Source organism: Takifugu rubripes, chromosome 9 (genome assembly GCF_901000725.2).
Source record: "Takifugu rubripes chromosome 9, fTakRub1.2, whole genome shotgun sequence".
NCBI classification, from domain to species: Eukaryota; Metazoa; Chordata; class Actinopteri; order Tetraodontiformes; family Tetraodontidae; genus Takifugu; species Takifugu rubripes.
Window position 1 is genome coordinate 4691321 of NC_042293.1, and position 22544 is coordinate 4713864.

Sequence of the window (22544 nt, forward strand, 5' to 3'; positions counted from 1 at the left end):
TATATTAAAGCACTGATTGATAATCCTGAAGCCTGATTTCGATCTCACGTTTTGAACTTTTATCACTTTTACATTAAAAAATGATCAAGTAGCTGAGGTGTGTCTGTACAGTCAAATGCAGCTTATACTGCCTCCTATAGATCAAAACCTGCATTTGCACAAGGATTAAAAGAAGAAAATCTAAGCATCTAATATTCTCCCATCAGTGCCTCCAAAGCCACTGCATCTCCAGAGCCCAGTGACGGTTTCCTCATCCCCGCTTAGCCGCGTCCAGAAACCACTGCTTGGACAAGGCATGGAGGAGGGAGCGGGGAGAGACAGAGGAGGAAGAGGCGGAGGAAGGGGGTTTGTGACCCGGGAGAAGCAGTCCAAAGTCTTGGACCTCATCAACCGCTTTGAGGAGAACAGGTAGGGGCCTCTATCGGGGTAGAACATGCTGTGTCTATCTCACAGAAACATCTTTATTAGATATCAGCATCCAGACTGGTCATCTGATTTAAACATTCAAGCTGTTGTAATCACAGATGCAGAAATAAAACATCTTTGATAATGTTTCCTATGCTGGGTATTTCAAGGAAAAAAGCAGAAGTCCTCACAATCAAAGTCCCCAGCCTGATTCATGATAGCTGCGCAGACGAGAGCTGCAGAACGAACAAGCTCAGATTAGCCCGCAAGCTGAGTGTTTAGCAGGAGATGGACGGGGATTTGTAAAGGCACAGTGGGGAGACGCACCGCCTCGGTCACTCAGGGAGAAGGATTCAGTTGCATGATTAAGCCCAAGAGTGTGAGGTAGGATTCCTCTCTCCGTGCTAACATCGTTGCTGGTGCTTCACAGCGGTAAAAGGATCAGGTATTCTGCTGGCTTTGCATCTTACCGCAGCCAAACCCAGAAGGAGAGAAACATATCTGTGCAGGGTTTGTGTGCTTGATTTATCTGTAATTGTAATGCATCTGAAAGTGCTCAGAGGCACAACAGTCGCTCCTGTTTAATCCTGAAGAACATTGGGTCTCCTTGATCGGTGGGAACCGATGCTTTTTCTGTATCTATGGAGTGAGGCTAATCGGAACAACAAGTGTGTCTTCTCTTCAGACTCTGCAGGGCCTGTGGGGAATTAGCCCTCTGGTGTCCCTGGAAACAAGAAAAGAGAAAGGCTTGCAGCGTCCATGAGCGGAATTAACCCTGTAATGTATTAATCTGGTTCACATGGTGCTTGGCCGCCTTAGAGTCACCTTAAAGTCCAACCACATGGTGACTGATGCCGATCTTTCATCTAGTCCAGTTTTAGGGGTTTGGAATCAGAACACCTGCTGTTACACCTGCTGACACAGATGAGCCATTTGTTGTGCCACTCAACATGCCCTCAAGGTTTATCGCTCAGTACGACGCTTCCATCGGCCGTCTATGCAGAAGTGATTCATCTGAGCCGTGTTTCACCAGTCCGTTGTTCCTCTATTTATACACACTTCCTGTTTCTGCCGTGCAGCGACAGTTGGCGCGACAGAGCAGCGGCTAACAAGAAAAAAAAGATCAGCAGAGACACAGCAGGCTTGGAAGAAGATATATTTAGTCTATCCTTCTTATTGTTAGAAATGGTGATGCAGCAACTGCTGAAGCTCAACCAAGCCGAGATACAGTAGCTGTTGTCCTCTCAGTTGCTTCTCGCTCTAAAGGGTCATTTACGGGGAAACAGCTGGGGCAACTGCAGGGAGAGGATGTTGACAAGTTTAATGGTGACATTGTGATTGTGTGTGTGTGATTGTTATTCTATCTTCTATTCCTGCTCTCTGCCTCCTGAAAAAATGTTTCTTTTCAATTGTAGTAACATTCCACCCAAACATTATTGTACAGTATGCATCACGAGTACTCCACAGAAGTAGGACAAGAGAAACCTCTGGGGATACTGGGGTTCCTCTCTTTCCCTGCTTTCTCAACAATTTAGCACACACATGCAATACGCACACGCACTCACACACACTTCCTCTGATATACAACGGTTGTCAGTGGCCCGAGAAAGAAGTGTTCACACCTCCACAGTTTTATTTTTAACTCTGACACACACATGAAAAAAGACCCGAGTCCACGGGTCTGTGTCACACTCCCTGATCAACATCTCTAGCTGGTAGTCAGGCCAACAGGATCTAGCTTCTTTATTTTGTTTGTTTTACTTTATTGAGCACCACCTGACTGACTTACCCCACTGCTTTTTCTTACTCTGTTCCTCTAGCAGCATCGAGAACAAGAGTGACAGTTCGTCTATGAAACAGATTGGCAGCAAGTCGTCTAACTGCAGACCGCCTCACCGCTGCGACCAAAAAAAGGCAGATGCAGGTGAAATTCAAGAGAATAATTTCTCAGCCCCGTCGCAGGATGCCCACCGACAGGAGTCTAATGGTTTGGTAGATCCGATGGAGCAAGAGAAAGAGTATGAGGACCAACAGGATACAAATGAAAGGACTGCTGGGATTATAAATGGAGATATCGGGAACAGGAACACTGGTCCAGAAGATGAAGGCTCATCTCCACAGGGACACTGGACTGGTACAGAAAGTCATACTGGGAATGAGGACGGTACCGAGACAGAAAGTGTGCACAGACAAAGTGAAGGGGTTGCAGACCAGAAGGTATGTGCTCATCTGCTGTGTACTTAAATGCTTTGTGTCGTATATTTAGAACCTGCCACAGTTGCTCTGCACTCACTGTAGTACTGATAGTTCAATACCGAACTCACTGCTGGGATACTCTATTTCTGTAACGATACACTTACACACTTGTGTGTATTTTTGTGTGCACATGCCGTTGGCCTGAGCAACTGAGTCCCCCCATCCCCACACATCGTCTACAGACTATAAATATCACAGGTTCAGAGCTGTTTCTTTCCTCTCTATCTCTGCTGAACAGAAGAGGAACAACATACAGAAACCTCTTGCAATGTGACTGAAAGTGAGCCTTGAAAGTTAGGATGAAACTTTGGGTTAACTCTGCAGTTCTGGTTTTGTAGAGTTTGTGGGACACAATTTGTTCCCAATCTAAACAGAAAACCAGTCTTTTCATGCATCATGTTCATTTGTGCTGTCTGTATTTAGCTAACATGCAAACTTTGAGGTTTATTTATGCTATTATTTAGTCAGGACATTCATGTTCTTTGCCTTTGAAATGCCGCTAAAGGCATCCCAGAACATTAAAAGTACCATCGTTGGACCAAATAAAGTAGAACTAATGCGGCAATAAGCATGGCAACATTCAGGGTACAAAAAAATGATTACTAGCGACACAACAAAGCAAAAATTATGAAGGGGGCTTCATATCTATTCAGAATTAACTTCTGTTTTGATCTTTACTGCATATATACAATTTATTTTTAGTCTTTACAATATATATACTGTGCCTGGTAGGTTGTAAAATGATTGGTGGGGGAGAGGCATAAGTAATTTTTCCAAAATTGTGTCTCCTAATGATTTTTTTTGTTTGTTTTTCTTCCATTTCTGCATGTCTGTGTCTGAGTGTGTAGATTTTGAGGCTTATATTAATGAGGAGCCACTCAAACAAATGTGCTTATTTCCTTGTTCCATTTTTGTAATGATCTCTTTATTCTGAGATGAGTCCTTTGGGCTGCTTTGTAACTACTGTGATGATGGCACATCAGATCAAGCCTGTGTTGACTGGCATTTTTTAACAAAAAATATTTGCATGGTGTGAATACTGGGAAATTTAAAGTAAATAGGAAATGGCAGAGGTAAAGCGAAGTGTGTGAGTCTGATCCTTACTTCTGCTTATTTCCTGCTTATTTAACTTCTGGGCACTGTGTTGAAAAAAGGGCTACATTTTCAAGTATGAAGTGCAAAAGGGCTGCTCAGCTTTAAAGAAGTATTAGACTGAAACTGTAACTACACAGAATATGAACTGTGAACACTGTGACCTGGCTGACTTTTTGAAACCGAGTTAACTTTCCCATATCATTAAGCTGTTGGTACCAGAACCTATACAGAAAATCCATATTTTCTCTGTTTCCAGGAGACAAATGAACAGAAGCTGTTTAAGATTGCCAGTGAGATATTACACACAGAGAAGGCCTATGTGGCCCGACTGAACCTGCTAGACCAGGTAGGAAAGTTCTATTAGAAGGACTTTAATAAAAGAAAATAAAAAATCTCATAGTACCTCTGAGTGAGACTGCATTTGCTTTGCTCTCAGGTATTCTGTGCTAAGCTAATGGAGGAGGCAACTAAAGGGACATTTCCTGTTGATGTAGTGAAGAACATCTTTTCCAACATTTCCTCCATTCACACCTTTCACAGTCAGTTTCTTCTCCCAGACCTGGAGAAGCGCATGGGAGAATGGTGAGCGTCAGTCTGAAGCAGAACAATAGTCGGCCCAGGAATGTTACCTTTTCTTCAGTAGGAGTAATGAACCACTCCGCACCTCTCCCTCCCTGCAGGGTGGCCACACCTCGTATAGGGGATATCCTGCAGAAACTCACACCCTTTCTCAAGATGTATGCCGAGTACGTGAAGAACTTTGACAAAGCTATGGAGCTGCTGAAACAGTGGACTGACCGCTGTCCTCAGTTCAAGGCCACCATTCAGGAGATACAGGTACTCGCAGAACTATCTGGCCAATAAAAGAACAGGATGTCACCCGAGGGGGCCAACAAAACCAGTTTCTAGGTTCACATTCTTGGTGTATGATTATGTATAAATGTGACTTCAGCCATTCTAGAATTGTGATTTTTTTTCCCCAATGTAACGTCTCAATCACAATAATTCTGATTTGATCATTCAGCATTTTGAACAAGCTAAATATTCTGTTACAGTAAAGATAAATAATGCATCATATTTACTTTTAATGTCAGGATTATTAGCTTAGTGATCCCTTTAGGTCTCTAAAAGCTTTCTTAAAGCTATTTTTGCTGCACTTAGAAGTATAGATATTAAGGAAATAGTGTGATTACTTTTAACAGAGCCAAGAGATCTGTGGCTCTCTGACGCTTCAGCATCACATGCTGGAGCCCGTGCAGAGAGTCCCGCGCTACGAGATGTTGCTGAAAGACTACCTGAAGAAGCTGCCTCAGGATGATCCTGACCGGCGGGATGCAGAAAGCAAGTCAACACACTTGAACATTGCTTTTATTTATGAAACACCTCCCTGGGTTAACCCGTGTCTTTTCTATCTTTTCTAGAATCTTTAGAGATTATCGCCACAGCAGCTACTCACTCCAACAGCGCCATCCGAAAATCCGTAGGTTTAAAGCCAAGGTAGCAATCTCTGACCCATCGACGACCAGATACCATTATTGCTCTGCCCTCAGGAGAACCTAAAGAAGCTGTTGGAGATATACGAGATGCTTGGGGAGGAGGAGGACATTGTCAACCCCTCGAACGAATTCATCAAAGAGGGACACATCCTGAAGCTGGCAGCCAGGAACACCTCGGCCATGGAGCGATACCTCTTCCTGGTGAGAGAAGCTCATAAACATGTCATTTTGTCCAGGAAAGGACACAAGTGAATCCAAGGTAGTTTTCTGTGTCAACTGGACTGTCTTCCAGAGAAGACTGCTGTCTTCTCTTCAAGAGAAGACTGCTGGTTTGAGAGGGGTGTCAAGGAAGCATCCATGTCAATTTGGAAAACCCATCCTTAAACAGAGGTGGTGGGCTACTGCACTTCCTATCACCCATGTACAATGCAGTCCGCCACTCCTTCCAACCACAAACCAAATGTTCACACCATTTCAGGAGACCTGGAGACTCACCACCATGTGAGCCAACAGACAAAGGAGAGAAACACCAACTGAAACTAGGTGAACAACCCTACCAACAACCCTGTCAACGACTCTCAGGTGACCACCCAGATCATTAGTAAGCTAATGGTCCACAAGGGCTATATTTTCAAGCTCTGTCCCCAGTGAGTTCAGATGTGAAGAAGCCTTCTGGATAGAAGGTGAAACGTCTTCACAGAGAAGAAAAACAGTCCAACTGACACAGAAAACGACCTTGGACAACTATGACCTGGATGACTGAGAATCTAGAGACGTCAAGTGAACTTCACTAGAAAAGTGAACCATTTTATGGCAGCAGCACCTCTGTGTGATGCCATACTGTGAGCAAATGTACAAGTCTCTTCATCACTGATAACAGCATTCCATCACATTGTGGATGTCTGTTTACCCTCCTAATAAACACAGTATTAAGTGTCTTTTGGAAGATTCACACTGATTATTTTTGTCTGGGTTTTTATTGCTCTCAGTTCAACAACATGCTGTTGTACTGCGTCCCCAAGTTCAGCCTGGGAGGGACAAAGTACACGGTGAGGACACGGATAGGCATTGATGGCATGAAGGTGCTTGAGACCACCAATGAGGATTACCCACACACATTCCAGGTTTCTGGGAAGGAGAGAATATTAGAGCTTCAGGCAAGGTGTGTGTATACATACATCAGTTACAATATTTATCTATCTGTTATTTAAGTGGAAAGAATTTATTTTATTTTTCTCTCTTCAGTTCAGAGCAGGACAAAGCAGACTGGCTTAAGGTACACACACTTCTCATACTTGACCGGGTGTCTGAGGCAGGTAAGGTACAGTCCTTAATAAACATTCATTTTATTTCAGGCTTTCCAGGAGACCATCGAGATCTTCGTACAGAAAAATGAGTCTTTCAAGAACGCATTGAAAGACGGGGATGAAGTGTCAGTAAGTTTTGCACGCAAAGTTTATGTCTTAGAACAACAACAAAGACAATGCCCTGATTGTGTGCTATTTCTAATTTTACAGAGTGCGGAGCTGGGCAAGCGTGCCCCTCGATGGATCCGCGATAACGAGGTCACGATGTGCATGAAGTGTAAAGAACCTTTTAATGCTCTTATGAGGCGGAGACACCACTGTAGGGCCTGTGGATACGTAAGTCACCTACGTGTGGTTGTTTTATTTATCCTGTGGTGGATGTGGGAGAAACACTGCAAAACCTAGTTGGAGGTTTTTGAGGTTTTTTGTGCAGAATAAAAGCAGATGTGGATGAAGGGTTTTACTTGCATGCAAGGCAAATGCTTATGGTGTATAAATTGGTTATACAATATCAAATCACTGTGGGATCTTTCGGTCTTCTTTACAGGTCGTCTGCTGGAAGTGTTCGGACAACAAGGTTGCGCTAGAATATGACAGCAACAAGATCAACAAAGTATGCAAAGACTGTTTTTCCATCCTGAAGGGAGAGGGCTTGACTGAAGGAAAGAAGAAGGGCATCCTGGAGGTGAGGAGTATGCTCCACTTAGTATTCTCTGAAGAACGACATGGATTTTCCCCTTTTTTTAAAATCAATTTGCCGTGATCTTATGCCTCCCTTTACAGATCGAGGCAGCTCAGTTCACAGGCAGTAGCATCATGTGTGGCTTCCTGCAGTACTGTGAGAAAAACAAGCCCTGGCAGAGAGTGTGGTGTGTCATCCCCGAGAAGGAGGCTCTTGTGCTCTATCTCTACGGAGCTCCGCAGGTAAAATGCTAAAAAGAATCTAAAATCACAGCTAAAAAATCTAAATCTGGTAACCTGTGTACACTCCCTTTAGGATGTGAAGGCTCAGTGCACTATTCCTCTCTTGGGCTACTCTGTGGATGACAGCATCCGGCCAGCGGACCCCACGGCCAGCTTCCGCCTCTCTCAGTCAAAGTCCATCCACAACTTTGCTGCTGATACCGAGGAGATTAAGCAACGCTGGCTGAAGGTGATCCGAGTGGCGGTGACGGGAGAAGAGCCAGAATCCCCTCAGACCAACGGCAGTAGTTTGGACAACAACACCACGCAGGAAACTTCTACTGACAGCACATGAAACTCATTTAAAAAGGACACTATGTGTAACGCTCTACGCTGTCTTTAAACTTGGATCTTTGACAAAAAAGAAAACCAGTGCTGGATAAAAAGTTGCCTTTGTTTGCCTTTTAACCTCCACTAAAGCTGCATTGGAGAAGTATATTCCCATCCTGGTCCAATCATCACTTGAGCAGAGGGGTCAGACTGCAGACTGTCTCCATTAGAGTCCTCGAGTCAGCTCCTGAGGCCAGAGGAGGACTGCAGATATTTGCTCAGAACGGGACAAGAATTAAAGCAAAGAGGACAATTATAACTCTACCTGCTGGTGCTGTTCACTTCAAATCACAGAACTCAAGTGGTCTCATATCCCATGCACAGGAATCAGAAACAGAGACAGTGATTAAGTGTCTTCTCTTTTTATTTGCTCAAAAAAAAAAGAAATTACTATGATGTTTCTTCTACACATCAACTTTCTGGATGCATGCAGGCAGACCAGTCCACACTAGAAGGATGACTGAAGAAACACAAACTGGTCCCAGAGGTTGGCACCATGGATAGAATCTGTCATCTCAGGCATGACGGATCCCTGTTTGAAGGGAACAAGTTGAGACAAATCATTAAAGAAGCCTGAATAATTGTGCATCAGTAATCACAAATCAGTATTGCGCAACACACTTGATCTGGTAGGAATTAATTGTTCTGTCAACAGAAATTTGAAGAAAAACAATTTCAGTCTTTATATTGGCCATCTTAATTGCACTTTTCAACATGCTCCAACATGCCTGATTCATACCATGAGCTTCTAACAAAAACAAGCTGATCCGAATATGGAAAGTTGCAGCAGGAACACATGCCAGGTTTTAAATTAACATTTGTTTTCATCATTCGTATTAATCAGTCATATTGTACGTTTATCGAGCTGCACATATTTGCATATGCTGTGAGGCGATTATTACTCGAGTTTAATTTTAGAAATAAACTAGAATGTTCTTTTGGGGAAACAGACTTTACAATTCCTGCCAATTACAAGTGCACAATTCCTGCTACACTGGGCCTTTATTTTGTTAAAATTTGTTTTTATTAGGATTACAAAACACATAAAAATAGGAATGAACCCGTTTGCTATCCAGAAAATAAAGACTAATAAATGTTGGCAGGTCTGCTAACTAATAATTGTTAATAAATTTGTAATACCTTTGGGACCATGTCTGTGCTCAAGTGTCACTTTTAAAAATTGCACAGTCAGGGACACAGAAAAGCTGGTGAAAGATATGTAAAAGTGTTTTTAATGCTGTAATTAATTTTATTATTTAAAGTAATTTATGGAGTGTGACAAGCATGATCTGTTTAAAAGAAGCACAATGTTGTCTCACTGTTGGCTCAAAAGCGCACGTAGGTAGATTTTAGGAGAATTTTTTTTGAGACAGTTGTTTTTTCCCCACTAACTCTGTGATGGTTCAGTTCTTTCAAGACTCAACAAACAAAAAAATAGAGCACAAACTGTTTCTGTCAAAAAAGCTGAATGTATATAGGTGTTTTAAGTCCTGTCATCTACAGCAAGTTTGAGAATTCATACTTACAATCTTATAAAAATGTACCTGTAAAATAAATAAAGGCAGACTCAACGTGGTTGATCAGGCTGGTTTGAGGTCAAGGTTGCTTTGATCTTTTTCTGTGAAATCTATTTTTTGAAACTATTGAGATGAGACTGTATGCTTACCCACAACTTTGACTTTGCTGTCAAAGTGATGGTTCATCCCACCCATCCCTCATGATTTGAGCACATCAAACCATCACAGTAAGAGAGGAAAACTCTGAAAACAGTATATGCATTCTCGTTTTCCAATTTCTCTGGTGTCAGATTTGTCTGCACTTTCCCAAACTGAGGTTAATTGAGCTCTCGGCTACTGCGCTCTCTGATGAGTCTCTTCAGTCCAAGTCTTGGTAAGAACATTTCTAATATAGTATAATAATTTCACTTTATCATCGTGTAGTTCAGGAAGATTGTTAGGCTGTACTTGTGCTTGTCTGTGCAAAGCAAAATTTGAACAAATTCAGAGATTGTTTATTCAGTGATAAGGAAAGAACAATATCAAATAAGTAAAAAATTCAGCCTGTGGAGTTACTTTCCCCACTTCTCTGAGAAACCACTGGTGCATGGCATCTTTTAATATAATAAGGAACTGGTCAAAGAACGCACCACTTGCCCCAATTCTCAGAAGGAGAAAGAAACCATCATAAAGCGTCTGGTAGACTCATTTCTTGTTTTTTTTCCTCTTGGCAGCACCTTTCATTCAGTTTAAAGTATTCATATCTTTTCAAGTCCTTGTGAAAATGTTTCTGCTTCAATTTTTTAGCTGTCTGAGCAGTCCTCTGATCCTGCGAACAAGGGCCTGGATGAAGGTGTATCGAGAGCGGGCTTGACTGTACAGTCCTTCCACCTCCAGCAGCTTCCTCTGCAGAGCTTCTCCAAAACTGGCAGCCACCTCACTTTTTAACTGCACTCACACAAAGAGGAGAGGCATCAGACAAACATGACAGGAATAAAACAACTTTAACATAGCCATCAACACTGGATCATTCCTTTTCCTACCAGGTCCAAGTCTTGCTGGTTTACTTGGGACAGACCAAGGCCACGCCCTCCACTGGTCTGCAATCCACTGAAGGAGTCTTAAAAAAAAAAAGAGTTGTTTTAAAAAAGGACCAAGGACACATATGCAAAAAAAATGTTTTTACCATCTGTGAGGCCAGATCTGTATAAACGATTTCCAGACAGCAAAGGGTCTTTGGGATCAGAGGGAGCATAGTGCAACAGGTAGTACTCCAAATGGCGCCACAACACAAACAAGCAGGTTTCAATAACATCTGAGAACAATGTGGATCAAGGCATTTCACAGCACTTCAGATAAAGTACAACATCTCAACACAATTCTTTGTCATTTTACTCACTCCACTAATGGGACAGTCTAAAATTTACACATGGTGTTTGATGTTGCCAAAGGATACAGGAGGACAGAGCCAGCAGCTTGGCTCTGTTGTTGATCAGCTGAACCAGTCGTCTCTTGGCTAGCAGGCTCCTCTGGACAGAAGAGATTTTCTCCACTCCTCCTGGGCCTGACACCAGACCTTGGCACAACTACAAAGGAGATATCCAACATTAGATCCAGGGACATATTGCTTTTAAGTACGCAACACAAATTATTGAAAATCTCTACCTGTTGATGCTTCTTAATAAGGTTTTGCCTAGTGTGCGAAACAGAGCAAACAGCGTGAAGAAAGGTGAGTTGGTCGCCGTGGTTACCTCTTTGAGTTCCTCAGGTGGCAGCTGATCCAGGCTCTCCAGCTTGCTCAGACTTTGTCTGTGACTTTGGTGGAAACGGAAGAAATCTGAAGTGCTGTTTTTCAGAAGGTACAGGACCAGACCGAGAGCGGGGACCGAGGAGTACGCCATTGTAGGCAGAGTAGATGACAGCTCTAAAAAATATTCATCAAAACAATGAGACACAGTTAATTGTCATAATAGTAATTACTGAAGAAAGTCAAATGATCAAATCCTGAGTTTCTCCCTTTTGTTCATTATATAGCAACGAGAATATTTTTTTCCCCTTCATCTACAGTATGGATACAATCAGACTGACCTGCACGTCCTCCATCCCTGCCAGCTGGCTCGCTTGCCGAAGGGCTGAAGAGGCAGATGCTGAACTGTGCCTGGTTTGAGCTCTGCAGCAGGAGTGTTTGGCAGTACTCCATTAGGTTAGCACACACCTGGTAGAGAAAAGCATCTGTAGGGTAACTGACACCAGATTATAAAGGATGCTACTTCACATTGGCATTTTATAAGACCAGAAATACATGCTTAGATTAATACAGCAACATTACTCCTGTTGTTGCATTACCTGTTGCAGAGCCACCTCCATTTCTTCTCGCCCATCTGGGGAATCTTCAGGTGCTGCCATCTCTGCCTGCTTCCACAGCCTGTCCCTGTCACTTCCAGCCAATCGTCCAAGCAATGACAAACAAAGGCGCTTTAAAAAAGAAAAAAGAAATGTGCAGCAGCAGCTGAATACACATGCTCAGATAAGCAAATAGTATCACACATGCTAAAACGGACACCTGTATAATACATTTAAATAAATACAGGTACAACTGTGGCTAGCAAACCTGGAATCTGTGTATGTGACCCTGGAACTCCATGCAAGCAGAACTATTGATCTCTCCACTCATTTCAAGAACACCTGAAACACCAAGTGGTCCATACAAAACAGCATATGTCCATTAAAAATCCAAACATGAAAATGTTGTATTTACAATATGTATAAATGAAAAATAATTAAGAATTAACTTGTTTATTTGTGTACCTGGCAAAGCAGTCTTACTGATGATTCCAGTGAGCAAAGAGAGCTCCTTTAAACCTCCCAAACTCAGCTCCCGACAGCGCAGCAATGACTGAATCGTGTCTGCATGGACTATCAGCCATTGGAGAACCTGCAGCACACGAAAGCATGTCAAGATTAAATGTCTCACATTTGTAGGGTGTTTTTTCCAAGATGAGAATGAATCACCTATTTAATAATTCATTCATCTCACTAATGCTATACGATTTTTCCCAAGTACAATGAAAATACTCCCACCCAACCCAGAAAAATTCTATATTACTTTCTTTTTTCTTTTTTTTGTGCAGTTACCTGTGCTGCCCCCTGTTGGTGGTTCATGGTAGTAGACGTCAGAATGACCTGAAAGAGCCTCAGAGTTGGTAGCAGAATCTGCCTGTAGCGGGCAATGGGGCTTGGAATGAAGCCTGATGGGTCCCTCAACAATCTGTACAAAAACAGTTCACATTATACCAATATGTTAAAAGTGTTTACCAAAAATACCACTACATTTGTTGAAATGTGAAATAGTAGAAGTATAAACCAACTAAAAATAAACATACACTGTATCAATATTAGAATGCTATAATAATAAGTTCTTCCATATCTTTCCTTTACGTTGCTCTCCATACCTGTGTGCATCACTGTCAGGAAGCATGTCAAACACCTGAAAGTCAATCAGTTGTCCAACCAGGCCACAGCGCAGCAGCTCCACAGCTCCCTGACCAGTTTTTGCTACACGAGTTAGCAGAGCCTGAAAACACAGACATGTTCAAAAACTCAGCCTAGCAACAACAAGCAGCTTTTACAGTGTTTACCATCTTGCTCTCATAGATGTAGAGTGGTTTCAAGAGTGGAGGCTGAGGCATGAGCAGGTTCTGCAGGGCAGCATCATCCTGTCTCAGGCTCTCCACGAGTGACCGCAGGTAGCCACTGTTGCAGATGTAGACTAGCCACTGATTTTGACGGTCTATGGACAGAATGCGGTCCAAAACTGCCAGAGCCAACATCTGATAGACAGAGAAAACAATTAAAAAAAAAAAAAATCCTGTCACTGCAAACAAATATTTATCATCAGGTATGACCTGAATCATTGACTTTCCTGAAAATTCTTAATTTTCAAATCTGTCAGCTGGTCAGTGCCTCTTACCCTGCTTATTTCATGCCCGTCACAAGCGTCTCGACACACCACATCCATCAGAGCCTTGCCGTAGCTCTCAATGATAGAAATGTTTTCTCTTTGCAGTTTTGAGAAACCATCTTCAGGGGCTGTAAGACGCTCCCACAGTGCCTTCCCTGGTGGGGGATGAAGAGGGAAACATTCTTTGATGACAATCCTATTTTGTGGGTAGAAAACTTTTTGCAAGCTTTTGCAAATCATTCACGCCTGTGCAGCACCTGTTTGTAGTGTCTCTGGTTCTTCAGGTTTCTGGGCAATTTGAAGGTAATATAGTAGAGAACCATACAAATGAGAACGTAGACGCTGGTCTCCACCCCCTAATGAAGAGAACACAAGTTTATGCTATGAATAATAGGAAGGTTGACTAGAGTTTACCACAAAAATATATGTATAACTAAAGGTGGACTCAAAGTCACCACTCACCAGTACAAAGGATGAAGTCCAGAAGCTTGCGAAGAATCAGGTGAAGGGCGGAGTTCGTGATAGAGGCAAATCCAGACGTTTCTACTCCCAATCCCTGCTGCTGCTCAGACAAAACCGACTGGCTGAGGTGGGCTGTCAGAGTGAAGACGGCCCCAGCAACAATGGGCATCAGTTCTCCTGCAGCATCCTCAGATAACACCTAGATAATGAATACAATAAATATCAAGGTCTTTGAAACTGGTTTTAGAGAAACTAACCAGAAATTTCCTTCAATTAATTTTTCTCTATAAATCAAAGGTATGTACTCTTTTCTGAAGATTGACTCGGATACAAATAGCATAAATATAACAGATGCCATCACTAACCTTATCGTGGAGGTCTAACAGCAGATCTCTGATGATGAGCTGCCTCTCATCAGCAGGTATGAGATCAGCAGGACAGGCAGTCAGCAGCGTCTCCACCAGGTTCCTCCAGGAGCGCAGCGCATTGCGTTTCGCACTTAAACTTCTCCGAACACGATTGCGTTCCACAACATGCTGAAGGATTGTGTTTACCTCCTGGAAGCATCCCCCAGGTGACCATTTTGGGATTAATTGCAATTGAAAAACAACATTTTCGAAGCTGCAATTCATATGCTGTAGTGCACATCTTCCTTACCTCCATTAACAGTGGCCTTTGCCCAATGGCTGCCATTCCTTGCAGTGCATTAACCTCAGCAACCAGCACTCTATGCAACAACTTTGAGTTTAAAATAAAAATAAAAAAAATAAAAAAATAAAAACATGACACATCAGCAATTATTCAAACACAAAAAAACCCCCAACACAATAGGTGAGACTTGGAACTGACCTTAACGTTACACACGGTGTGTCCTTGCTCGTTGATGTGCTCGCAGTTGGAAATCACCTGTTCTATCTGTGTGCGCTCAAAGAAATCTAGCTGCAGCAGTTCAGGAATGTCCTGACTAAATTCAATGGTGTCCAGCACACTCAGCAACTTCCTGCGTACTGAAAGAGATGAAAAAGGAGATATATTACTTTGGCTGCTGATCGCGCAGCCAAAGATGGCAGATAGAATACAACATATCCATTTAGGACAAATGATTTTAAATGTGACACAAACCTTTAGAAACTGTATCAAAATGCAGAAAACCACTGACTGATCTTGTTTCATCCTCTATGCCTGATTCCCCATGAGCTTAAACAAAACAATTAACAAGTTTTTTCAACTGGACTGAGAGCAGAAAAAAAGTTGCCATTTTTAATGTATGAGATGGCATTTTGGTATGTTTTAATCATTCAGGTCAGTTAAAAAACTATATACCAGTATGTTGAGTGTGTGGCTGATCATCCAACAGAAGGCTAATGAGGCGCTGTGTGTGTGAACGCTGGCGGTTTAGTGACGTCACTCTCAGCTCAATGGCAGCTGTTTTAATGAGCCAGGACATCTGGGACAGGGCAGCAATTTGATTACCTGAGAGCAGAGATTGAAATAAAAGGAGGGTGAGCATCAATGGTTTCCCCTTCTATGAGTAACTGTGCTAACCACTGTTTCAATGCAGTATAAATGTAATAAACCAAATTTTATTCAGGGTTTGATATTTTCAGCTGCTGCAATACTCACTAGGTATGATAAAGGGTAAATGCTGCAGGTGAGAGTACAGAAAATCTTGGCTGGTCCTCAAATAGCGCATGGTGGGTCCAGATGTATCTGGATTGGCACACAGCTGGTAGATCACCTGAGAGACACAAGCAATGACTTTTTAAAAATATAGATTTATTTATATTAACCTGGATATGTCACACTACTATAATACATACTTTTTTGTAGATTTTATAGACATTTCTGAATTTTTTAATGTCTGAAGGGAATGTAGCACATTACAGTGCAGCCAGGTTAATAAAAATAAATGGAACCAATTGGGCAAACTGTCAACAAATGAAATAATGCTGTGTCTATACACATTTTCAATGGTAAAATAAAATTATTTCAGTACTAATTTTCCATTTCCTAAATGAAAATTAGCTAATAAAAATAATTTAACAATAACAGCTCCAGGACATTGGTTGGATTTTACCTGGTAGCAGAGCTCAGCCAGGTGAGGTGCCTGTTGGGCAAGTACAGGTCCTGATCTTATCTCAGTGCCTCTTTGTAGCAGACTCAAAATGGCATGCAGGCAGCTTCGTGGACATCCCAATACACCTGTTTCACACTCAACAGTCAGAAAATAAAATCCAGTACCAAGCATTTGTTATATTACATGTTCCATAGAGCCAAGCTGTATTCTGACCTGGATCCTGAAGGGTGGTGGATGACACAGGTTTCTTTACTTCGTAGCCCAAAAGATACAGTGCCAAGTTGGGCATCTTGAGTTCAAGGGAAGTAATGAGCAGATTCAGGATGTGGATCTGGGTTTCATGTCGGACTCTAGCAACCTTTTGTGGGCCGGAATCTGTCAACTCTGGTCATTTAAAGAGATACCATTTTTTTTTAGTTTTGCATTGTTGGCAGAGAGGGGGAGCTGTTGCAGCTTTGAATCTGCACGAATATCAATGTCACAGAATATTGACCCTCACCAGCTACTTTCTCTGCTCCTTCTTCTGCCTCTTCACTCTCTAAACACTCCACAAAACCTGCCATCAGTTTTTGACTTACAGCCTGAGGGACAGAGACAAAAATGGTTCTTTATTATATGCATACTGATAAACTAGACTTGCAGGCATGTCAAACTCAGTCCTCGAGGGCCACGATCCTGCCGGGTTTTCTATCCCACTGAATGCATTTTCAGCCTGGTAGGACAGAAAACCCGGCAGGATCGTGGCCCTCGAGGACTGAGTTTGACACATGTGAACTAGAGATTAATGGTACACTTACATAAGTTATCATTATAATTGATCCAACAATGCTCCCCACAGGTCACAGTTTTAATAAAGGTAAAGATTTGTATACCTGATCATGTGTGAAATCTCCCACCAACCGATGTTGAATGTTGGGGTAGTTGGCAATATGACGCAATATTTTGGCAGCCTCATAGGCAGCTTCGGGGTTAGAATTGCTGTGGTACAGATACCTACAAAAGACACAGATCACTCTAAAGTCTTTCTTCTGAACAAATCAAAACAATACAATGAATACAAGTTTGAGAAAAGGACCTGAAAATAAAAAGGCCAATACCAAATTTGAACACTGCACACTCTTACCTGGCAATATTAACAATATGATCAGCCCTTCTAGTTTGGGGACTGACCCCCTGAAGAAGTTGTTCCAATGGAGACACCAACATTGAATCCTGGCTTTCCCGGAGGAGGTCCATAAAGATCACCTCCTTCTGCAGGGCCAGATCCAGAAGGCGCAGACAGTGCAGCACGGCCATCTCCAAATGCTGCTTACCTGTAAAGTGTCACACTGGGGTCAGAAAAACATGCACTCCCTATTTTAGACTGAGAGCAGTGTTGTCTCACCAGGGAATGGGGAATACGTGTCTAGCTGGCGAACACCCTCCACCAGCAAACTAAGACAGAGCGCCAGCATTGGTGAATCATTGAGCAGGTGAAACATAATGCTGTGACCAGGGGGCTTGTGCGCTGGCATCTGCTCGCCCTGTAGTTCAACCATTTCCTGGACAAAGTCAGATGGCTGTGGCTCATAGTCCCGCAGCAGCTTGTGGAACACTTCCAGAACAGCATCAGCAACCTCCCACTGAACCAAACCAAAAACAGTTGATGTACATGCAGTTCAGGGGTACCTATTCATGCATGCAGAAATTTGTTTCCCCTTTACCTTCTCAGCAAGGCGGCGATATGCTCTGGTTGGAAAAGGAAGGAATACAGAATCCCGCAAAAAATCCAAGTAGGGCTGAAAACCTGGTACACGTAATCCAGCCCCTAGATTAACAGGTAGGCTGCACTCAACCAATGAACTGATCAGGTGACTGAAGGCTCGTGTCAGGGGATACTCCTCACAGCTTGACTCAATCTCATTAAGTTCCACCTTGAAGGAAAAAGAAAAAAAAAAAAAAAAAAAAAAAAAAAATAGAGTATCTATGCTGGTTTATCCATTATATTATTGTTTTCTCACATTAATAAAAGAAAATACACAAACTAACATAATATTTACCTCAATTCCAGCTGCCTGCCTCTGTCCTGGCGCTCGCACCGTCTGAAGGATCTGCCATAAAATAGCAATTGCAAAGTATTAAGACAGCTTAAAATATCAAATTCTGTAGCATAAAAAAAAATCAAATTGTAAATATGACAATTTTTTAACTTAATTTTGACTAAAATGCTTATTATTTAGCTTAGTTATTAGAAGGCAGACAAGATACATTTTGTATATCCAAGTTGTACACATTCAAAACTGGTTACATTGTATTTTGAGTGCATTTTTGTTTCTTAGACCACAAGGACAACAATTAACAAACTCCATTCAATGATTATAAAGATATCACATTGTGCATTTTTCGTAGTTCTTTTCATATATTACTTTTCGTCACAAACACAAACCTGGGTGTACTCTAATGACTGCCACAGTGATGCAGCAATCTCTGGTGATTTCCCAAAGGCTGCTAGGCAATGCAGGATCTCTGCCTTAAGGATTGGAGGAACACTACACTGAAGTAGCCCCAACATCCCAACAATTGGGGTCCACTGGGGATGCTCACACAGTGCCAGTCGGGCATTCTCACTCTAAAATTTTGACACACAAGACACCAAAACCGTTAATGGCTGAAGAGCAATATTTTTAGCTAACCAAAAATTTCATGGTAAATATATCAAGCAGTAATTTGAACAAGCAAGTTTATACTTTAATGTAACTAAACACATTATTGGTCAATGTCTGACCGTACCCATGTAACAATAGTTGTAAGCAACTGCAAAAATGAAGTAAGTCCTTCTTGTTCTCGGTGAGTGATTCCCCTGAGAGGTGGGTGGCGGTACTGTGTTGCATCAGGATTTGGAATGTCTCTCCGCAGGCTCTCATGATAGAGTATTAGGGAGTGAAAAAAATGTTCCCAAGACACTGGGCTCCCTGAAACTCCCTGGATGTTGTCACCTAAAAACAAAGGCATCACAGCATTTAATCCATAGGCCATGAAAGTCTAACAGAAATGCTCTATCAAATGCTACTTAGACAACTCAGAAAATGACAATTTTCTATTTAAAAAGTTAACTATGAATCTCTAATCAAAATAAACAAATGAAATACTGAACATTTTAACGCAGTAACTCTAAAAATGAGCACAATATTTTCTTACTGTGTGTTGTTCCATTGGTTTTAAGTAGACTAAAGCAGTAGTGGGCACACTGAGGACCATTAGCAAGGCCTTTTAGCATACGGAGGTAGGAGATATAGAGGGTGGAGGGCAGAAGATCTCCCATCTGACGCACAAACTTGGACAAGACCACCTGTATTAAAGACACCAACTGAAAATTACATTCAACACGTAAATGCAGCCTAAATGTTTTCTAAATTTTCATTGATCTTATTCAGAATTTCAAGACCACCATGGTAGACATGCTATATTTCTTACCTGTTTATGTGGAGGCCTTTGAAGTGCCATTCCCAGGTAGGAACCTTGCAGGGAAGTGTGTTGGAGAGACTCTGTAGGACACCAGAACTCCAGACCCAACTCCAACCCAAATGTGTCCTTACTGTAAAACTCTCCTATCTGCAAATACAAAACAGTAATCACATATTGAAAAATTAAGGCAAACTGATGTTAATATGAATGTAAATAAATATAACTGACAAGGATCATAAGGTGGTCTAAGTCCTTGCGCATTGATGCTGGAAGCTCACTGTCCATCTGTAATGACATGTGTACTAGGCGGGCATCCTCATCGGCACGGTTACGAAGCTGTTTCACCTAACAATGACAGCAAAATATATTAGTTTAATAATAACATAGAACAAGAAGATAGGATTCCCATATAAATAGAGAAGTTTAATACTGTAGTTTGACATTATCCCTCACCTTCATGGGCATCAGTGCTAGGAAGTCTGTGATGAGTGAATGGAGGCGACGGATATAAAACTCTTCCAAGCCAAAGCCATCACATCCCAAGATGCCCTCTTTTATAAACAGGAAAACATCTCCAAGAATGGCCTGGTCAGCCAAAGCCTCATCTGCTTCAGTGAACTCAACCAGGGCTGAAGAATTTTTGGACAATATTTATCACCAAAGAATACATTTTCTTCAAAAACAAGTGTATTTAACATTTCCAATTATTTACCGCATCCCTGTGGTAGCTGAGAAAGAACCCTCAGAGACAAAGCCCAAGCCAGTCGGCATGTAGCCTGCAGCCCTGGAAGCTTCCATGACTGACTGTCCATCAGACGACTGTGTACTGCAGACACATACTGCTTTTCTGTCAGCAAAGGTAGGACTTGGAGAAGATCTTCAACAAAATAACATAAAAAGGACACAACTCTTAACCAAACTACTTGGCACAGCAGCAATTCAGTTTTATATTGGCAACATATTTTCACCTTCTCTATCCTCTGTTCCCTGCTCTATGAAACTGACATCCAAGCAATAAAGCAGTGCCATTACAAGAGCCAGATTCACACTGTCCAATGAGCCATCAGCTTGAGCTGTCACTGTTTCCAAGTGTCCAATAAGAGAAAGGGTGTCATCTTTTGTCAAAGGCGATTGGCAGGTCCATGAAAACAGACTGTCTGCCAGAGCTTGTCGGGATTCTTTAATGAGATCAGAAACCTGTACACAAAAGATTGAACTATACATCATGTGCACTTGTCATCAACTTCTACTACACCATTTTTATGTCTCAATCACAGTACAGGCTTCAGACACAAATTAAAATGAGGGTAAAAAAATGTGTTCCCACCTCTTTCCTGTGTTTTTCATTGCCCAGGCCACGTTCCTTCTGCAGTCGTTCAAACTCACGTGTTACATTTATCTCTGAGACTAAAATTAGGATGCGTTTTGTCAGACCTTGGTTCATCAGTTCATCAGTAAAACGTGTCGTCAAAGCAACCAGCTCCTCACTAAAAATGAATTTTTAAAAGACATCAAAAACAAAGGCTTTTTTTTTTTTAAATTAACAGACTTCACAATAACAACTCACATACTGCAGCACAAAATACTGGTACCACAACAACTGGAATTGTTTTGTTTTTGTCTATAATTTTCTCCAAATCCAAAAGGTAACAAATTTACAGACAAAATAGGTGAAGGTACAGTCCAGTATTTGTAGCAGAGGTGGCACTGTTACCTCAGATCCAGGGTAAATGTTTTTCCATGGCGTGACTGCATAAGTGAACGCAGGGAGTTAGCAACACAGAGCTTTCCATCCCAGTAGAGAAGCACAGCTACTAGCCCCCGTGTTAGTCCTGGAAAATGGGGCTGCTGCTGCTCCCCTATTCATACATAAAATATGTTTTCACATTATGATATTAAATATGACTAGCTATAATTACTATTTTATGAATACTACATGCTATAAATTGCAACCTTACCCAACACAAATTTACTAAAATTCTTACAAATCATATACCTTTTTAAGAATAATTTACCTGCTAACAAAAGTTCCAAAGCTGCTAGCTCTCCAGTATCAAACAAGTCACTGAGAATGAAGGCCTCTTTCAAAAGCTGCTCTGGAAGAAGTCGAGATCCCTGCTGACCTTGAATGGCAATGCCTTCTGTGCTGGCTTTACGCACCATTTCCCGTTGCTCTGCACTCTTTGGCTGGAAATACATGGAGACAACACAATGACACCCTATGCACTGTTTAACTACCTGTTAGTCCAATTGTGTCAGCTTACCGGATTCCTAAACAGTGAAAGAAACTGTGCTTTGTTTTTCTTTAGCTGTAAGTCTAGAAGATGAACACTTTCTGCCTGTCTCTTCATCACAGCCCCATCCACCGTCTCCCACAGCTCCTTCAACGGCCCCCACAAACTGGCTCCTGCATAAGAATACAAGATTTGCATCATCCCACACATTAGAATTCCAAAAGTCTCCTTTCCCAAACTCTATGACCATACTTGATCTTTATTTTGTTTTTTTTGTTTTTTTAAAAAAGCATTTCCCCCAATGCTGTGTTTTTTACTCATTCTGCCTTCAGTTTCGAACTATAGTCCATAGATTGTAAGATATTAATTATGTATACAAACTTTAGCAAGTTCTTCACAAACCCAAAAACGAAACACTTCAATGTGCGCATTTATCGCGGTGCAACAAAACGCAACCTAAATAGAATATTTCAGGTAGGAATAGAAAGCACTTCGTTGATTCTCAACTCAAGTGAATGAAGAAATACCAGTAGGCGTATTTATCTCTTCCCCAAATTACTAATTTAGTATTCTGACAGAATTTAGACTATCATAACTAGATTCATGTTTACATGCAGGCTAGGCTAACGTAGCCTAGCCATCGCAGCCTGAAACTGAATGATCCATCACCATGTGCTCGTTGCTTATAGCACGTAACCCAACTGACGCTGGAGAGCAAATAAGTAAATGAATTTATGGGACAAAGGAGTATAATCCCGACTACTCAAATTCAACGAATTCCAACAAGTAGTAAGTACTGTGTTAACATAATACCTGAATTTACCGCCATCTGCGCCGCCATGATGCGCTCGGAAAACTCGACTTCTGGAGAAGACTGCTAATGCGTTGCCGGTGTGAAATTTTAAAAGAGTTGTATAGTCTGTAAATTTTGTTAAAACTACATTTGCCAAACAAAATTTTGTTCGAAAAATTTCGACACGAATTGAGTAACCGATATGTTAAAATATACGATAATGTA

General features: G+C 41.7%; 2 protein-coding genes across 10 annotated transcripts in view; one reads left to right on the forward strand and one right to left on the reverse strand.

Annotated features, from left to right (window-relative positions):
* fgd4a (FYVE, RhoGEF and PH domain containing 4a) overlaps window positions 1-9463 on the forward strand; it is a 34619-nt gene extending 25156 nt beyond the window's left edge. For 7 of the 9 annotated variants that reach the window (XM_003967193.3, XM_011607002.2, XM_029841818.1 and 4 more), the window contains 15 exons: window positions 207-408; window positions 2226-2622; window positions 4013-4102; window positions 4193-4338; window positions 4437-4593; window positions 4959-5097; window positions 5178-5236; window positions 5307-5453; window positions 6242-6414; window positions 6498-6528; window positions 6608-6688; window positions 6770-6895; window positions 7107-7244; window positions 7343-7483; window positions 7557-9463. In XM_003967193.3, coding sequence (XP_003967242.2) covers window positions 207-408; window positions 2226-2622; window positions 4013-4102; window positions 4193-4338; window positions 4437-4593; window positions 4959-5097; window positions 5178-5236; window positions 5307-5453; window positions 6242-6414; window positions 6498-6528; window positions 6608-6688; window positions 6770-6895; window positions 7107-7244; window positions 7343-7483; window positions 7557-7817 — 2288 coding nt within the window. In that variant the 3' untranslated portion in view covers window positions 7818-9463. The other 2 variants (XM_011607003.2, XM_011607009.2) reach the window with 2 other exon arrangements.
* Window positions 9464-9847: 384 nt separating this feature from the next.
* On the reverse strand, window positions 9848-22516 carry nup205 (nucleoporin 205). The gene is made up of 42 exons (XM_029841816.1): window positions 22340-22516; window positions 21557-21699; window positions 21308-21479; window positions 21007-21151; window positions 20620-20779; window positions 20261-20489; window positions 20005-20169; window positions 19746-19921; window positions 19521-19637; window positions 19302-19439; window positions 19026-19176; window positions 18618-18823; window positions 18274-18456; window positions 17888-17938; window positions 17552-17761; window positions 17233-17470; window positions 16972-17161; window positions 16721-16841; window positions 16348-16429; window positions 16062-16232; window positions 15849-15973; window positions 15395-15509; window positions 15095-15244; window positions 14894-14968; window positions 14621-14778; window positions 14429-14509; window positions 14137-14328; window positions 13772-13970; window positions 13567-13665; window positions 13319-13464; window positions 12987-13178; window positions 12801-12922; window positions 12484-12616; window positions 12157-12283; window positions 11960-12033; window positions 11695-11823; window positions 11437-11563; window positions 11100-11272; window positions 10805-10934; window positions 10535-10663; window positions 10392-10468; window positions 9848-10296 (listed from the first exon to the last, which is right to left on the reverse strand). Exons 1-42 carry the CDS (start codon window positions 22365-22367, stop codon window positions 10144-10146), a joined length of 5982 nt encoding a protein of 1993 aa, XP_029697676.1. The 5' UTR covers window positions 22368-22516; the 3' UTR covers window positions 9848-10143.
* Window positions 22517-22544: the final 28 nt, after the last annotated feature.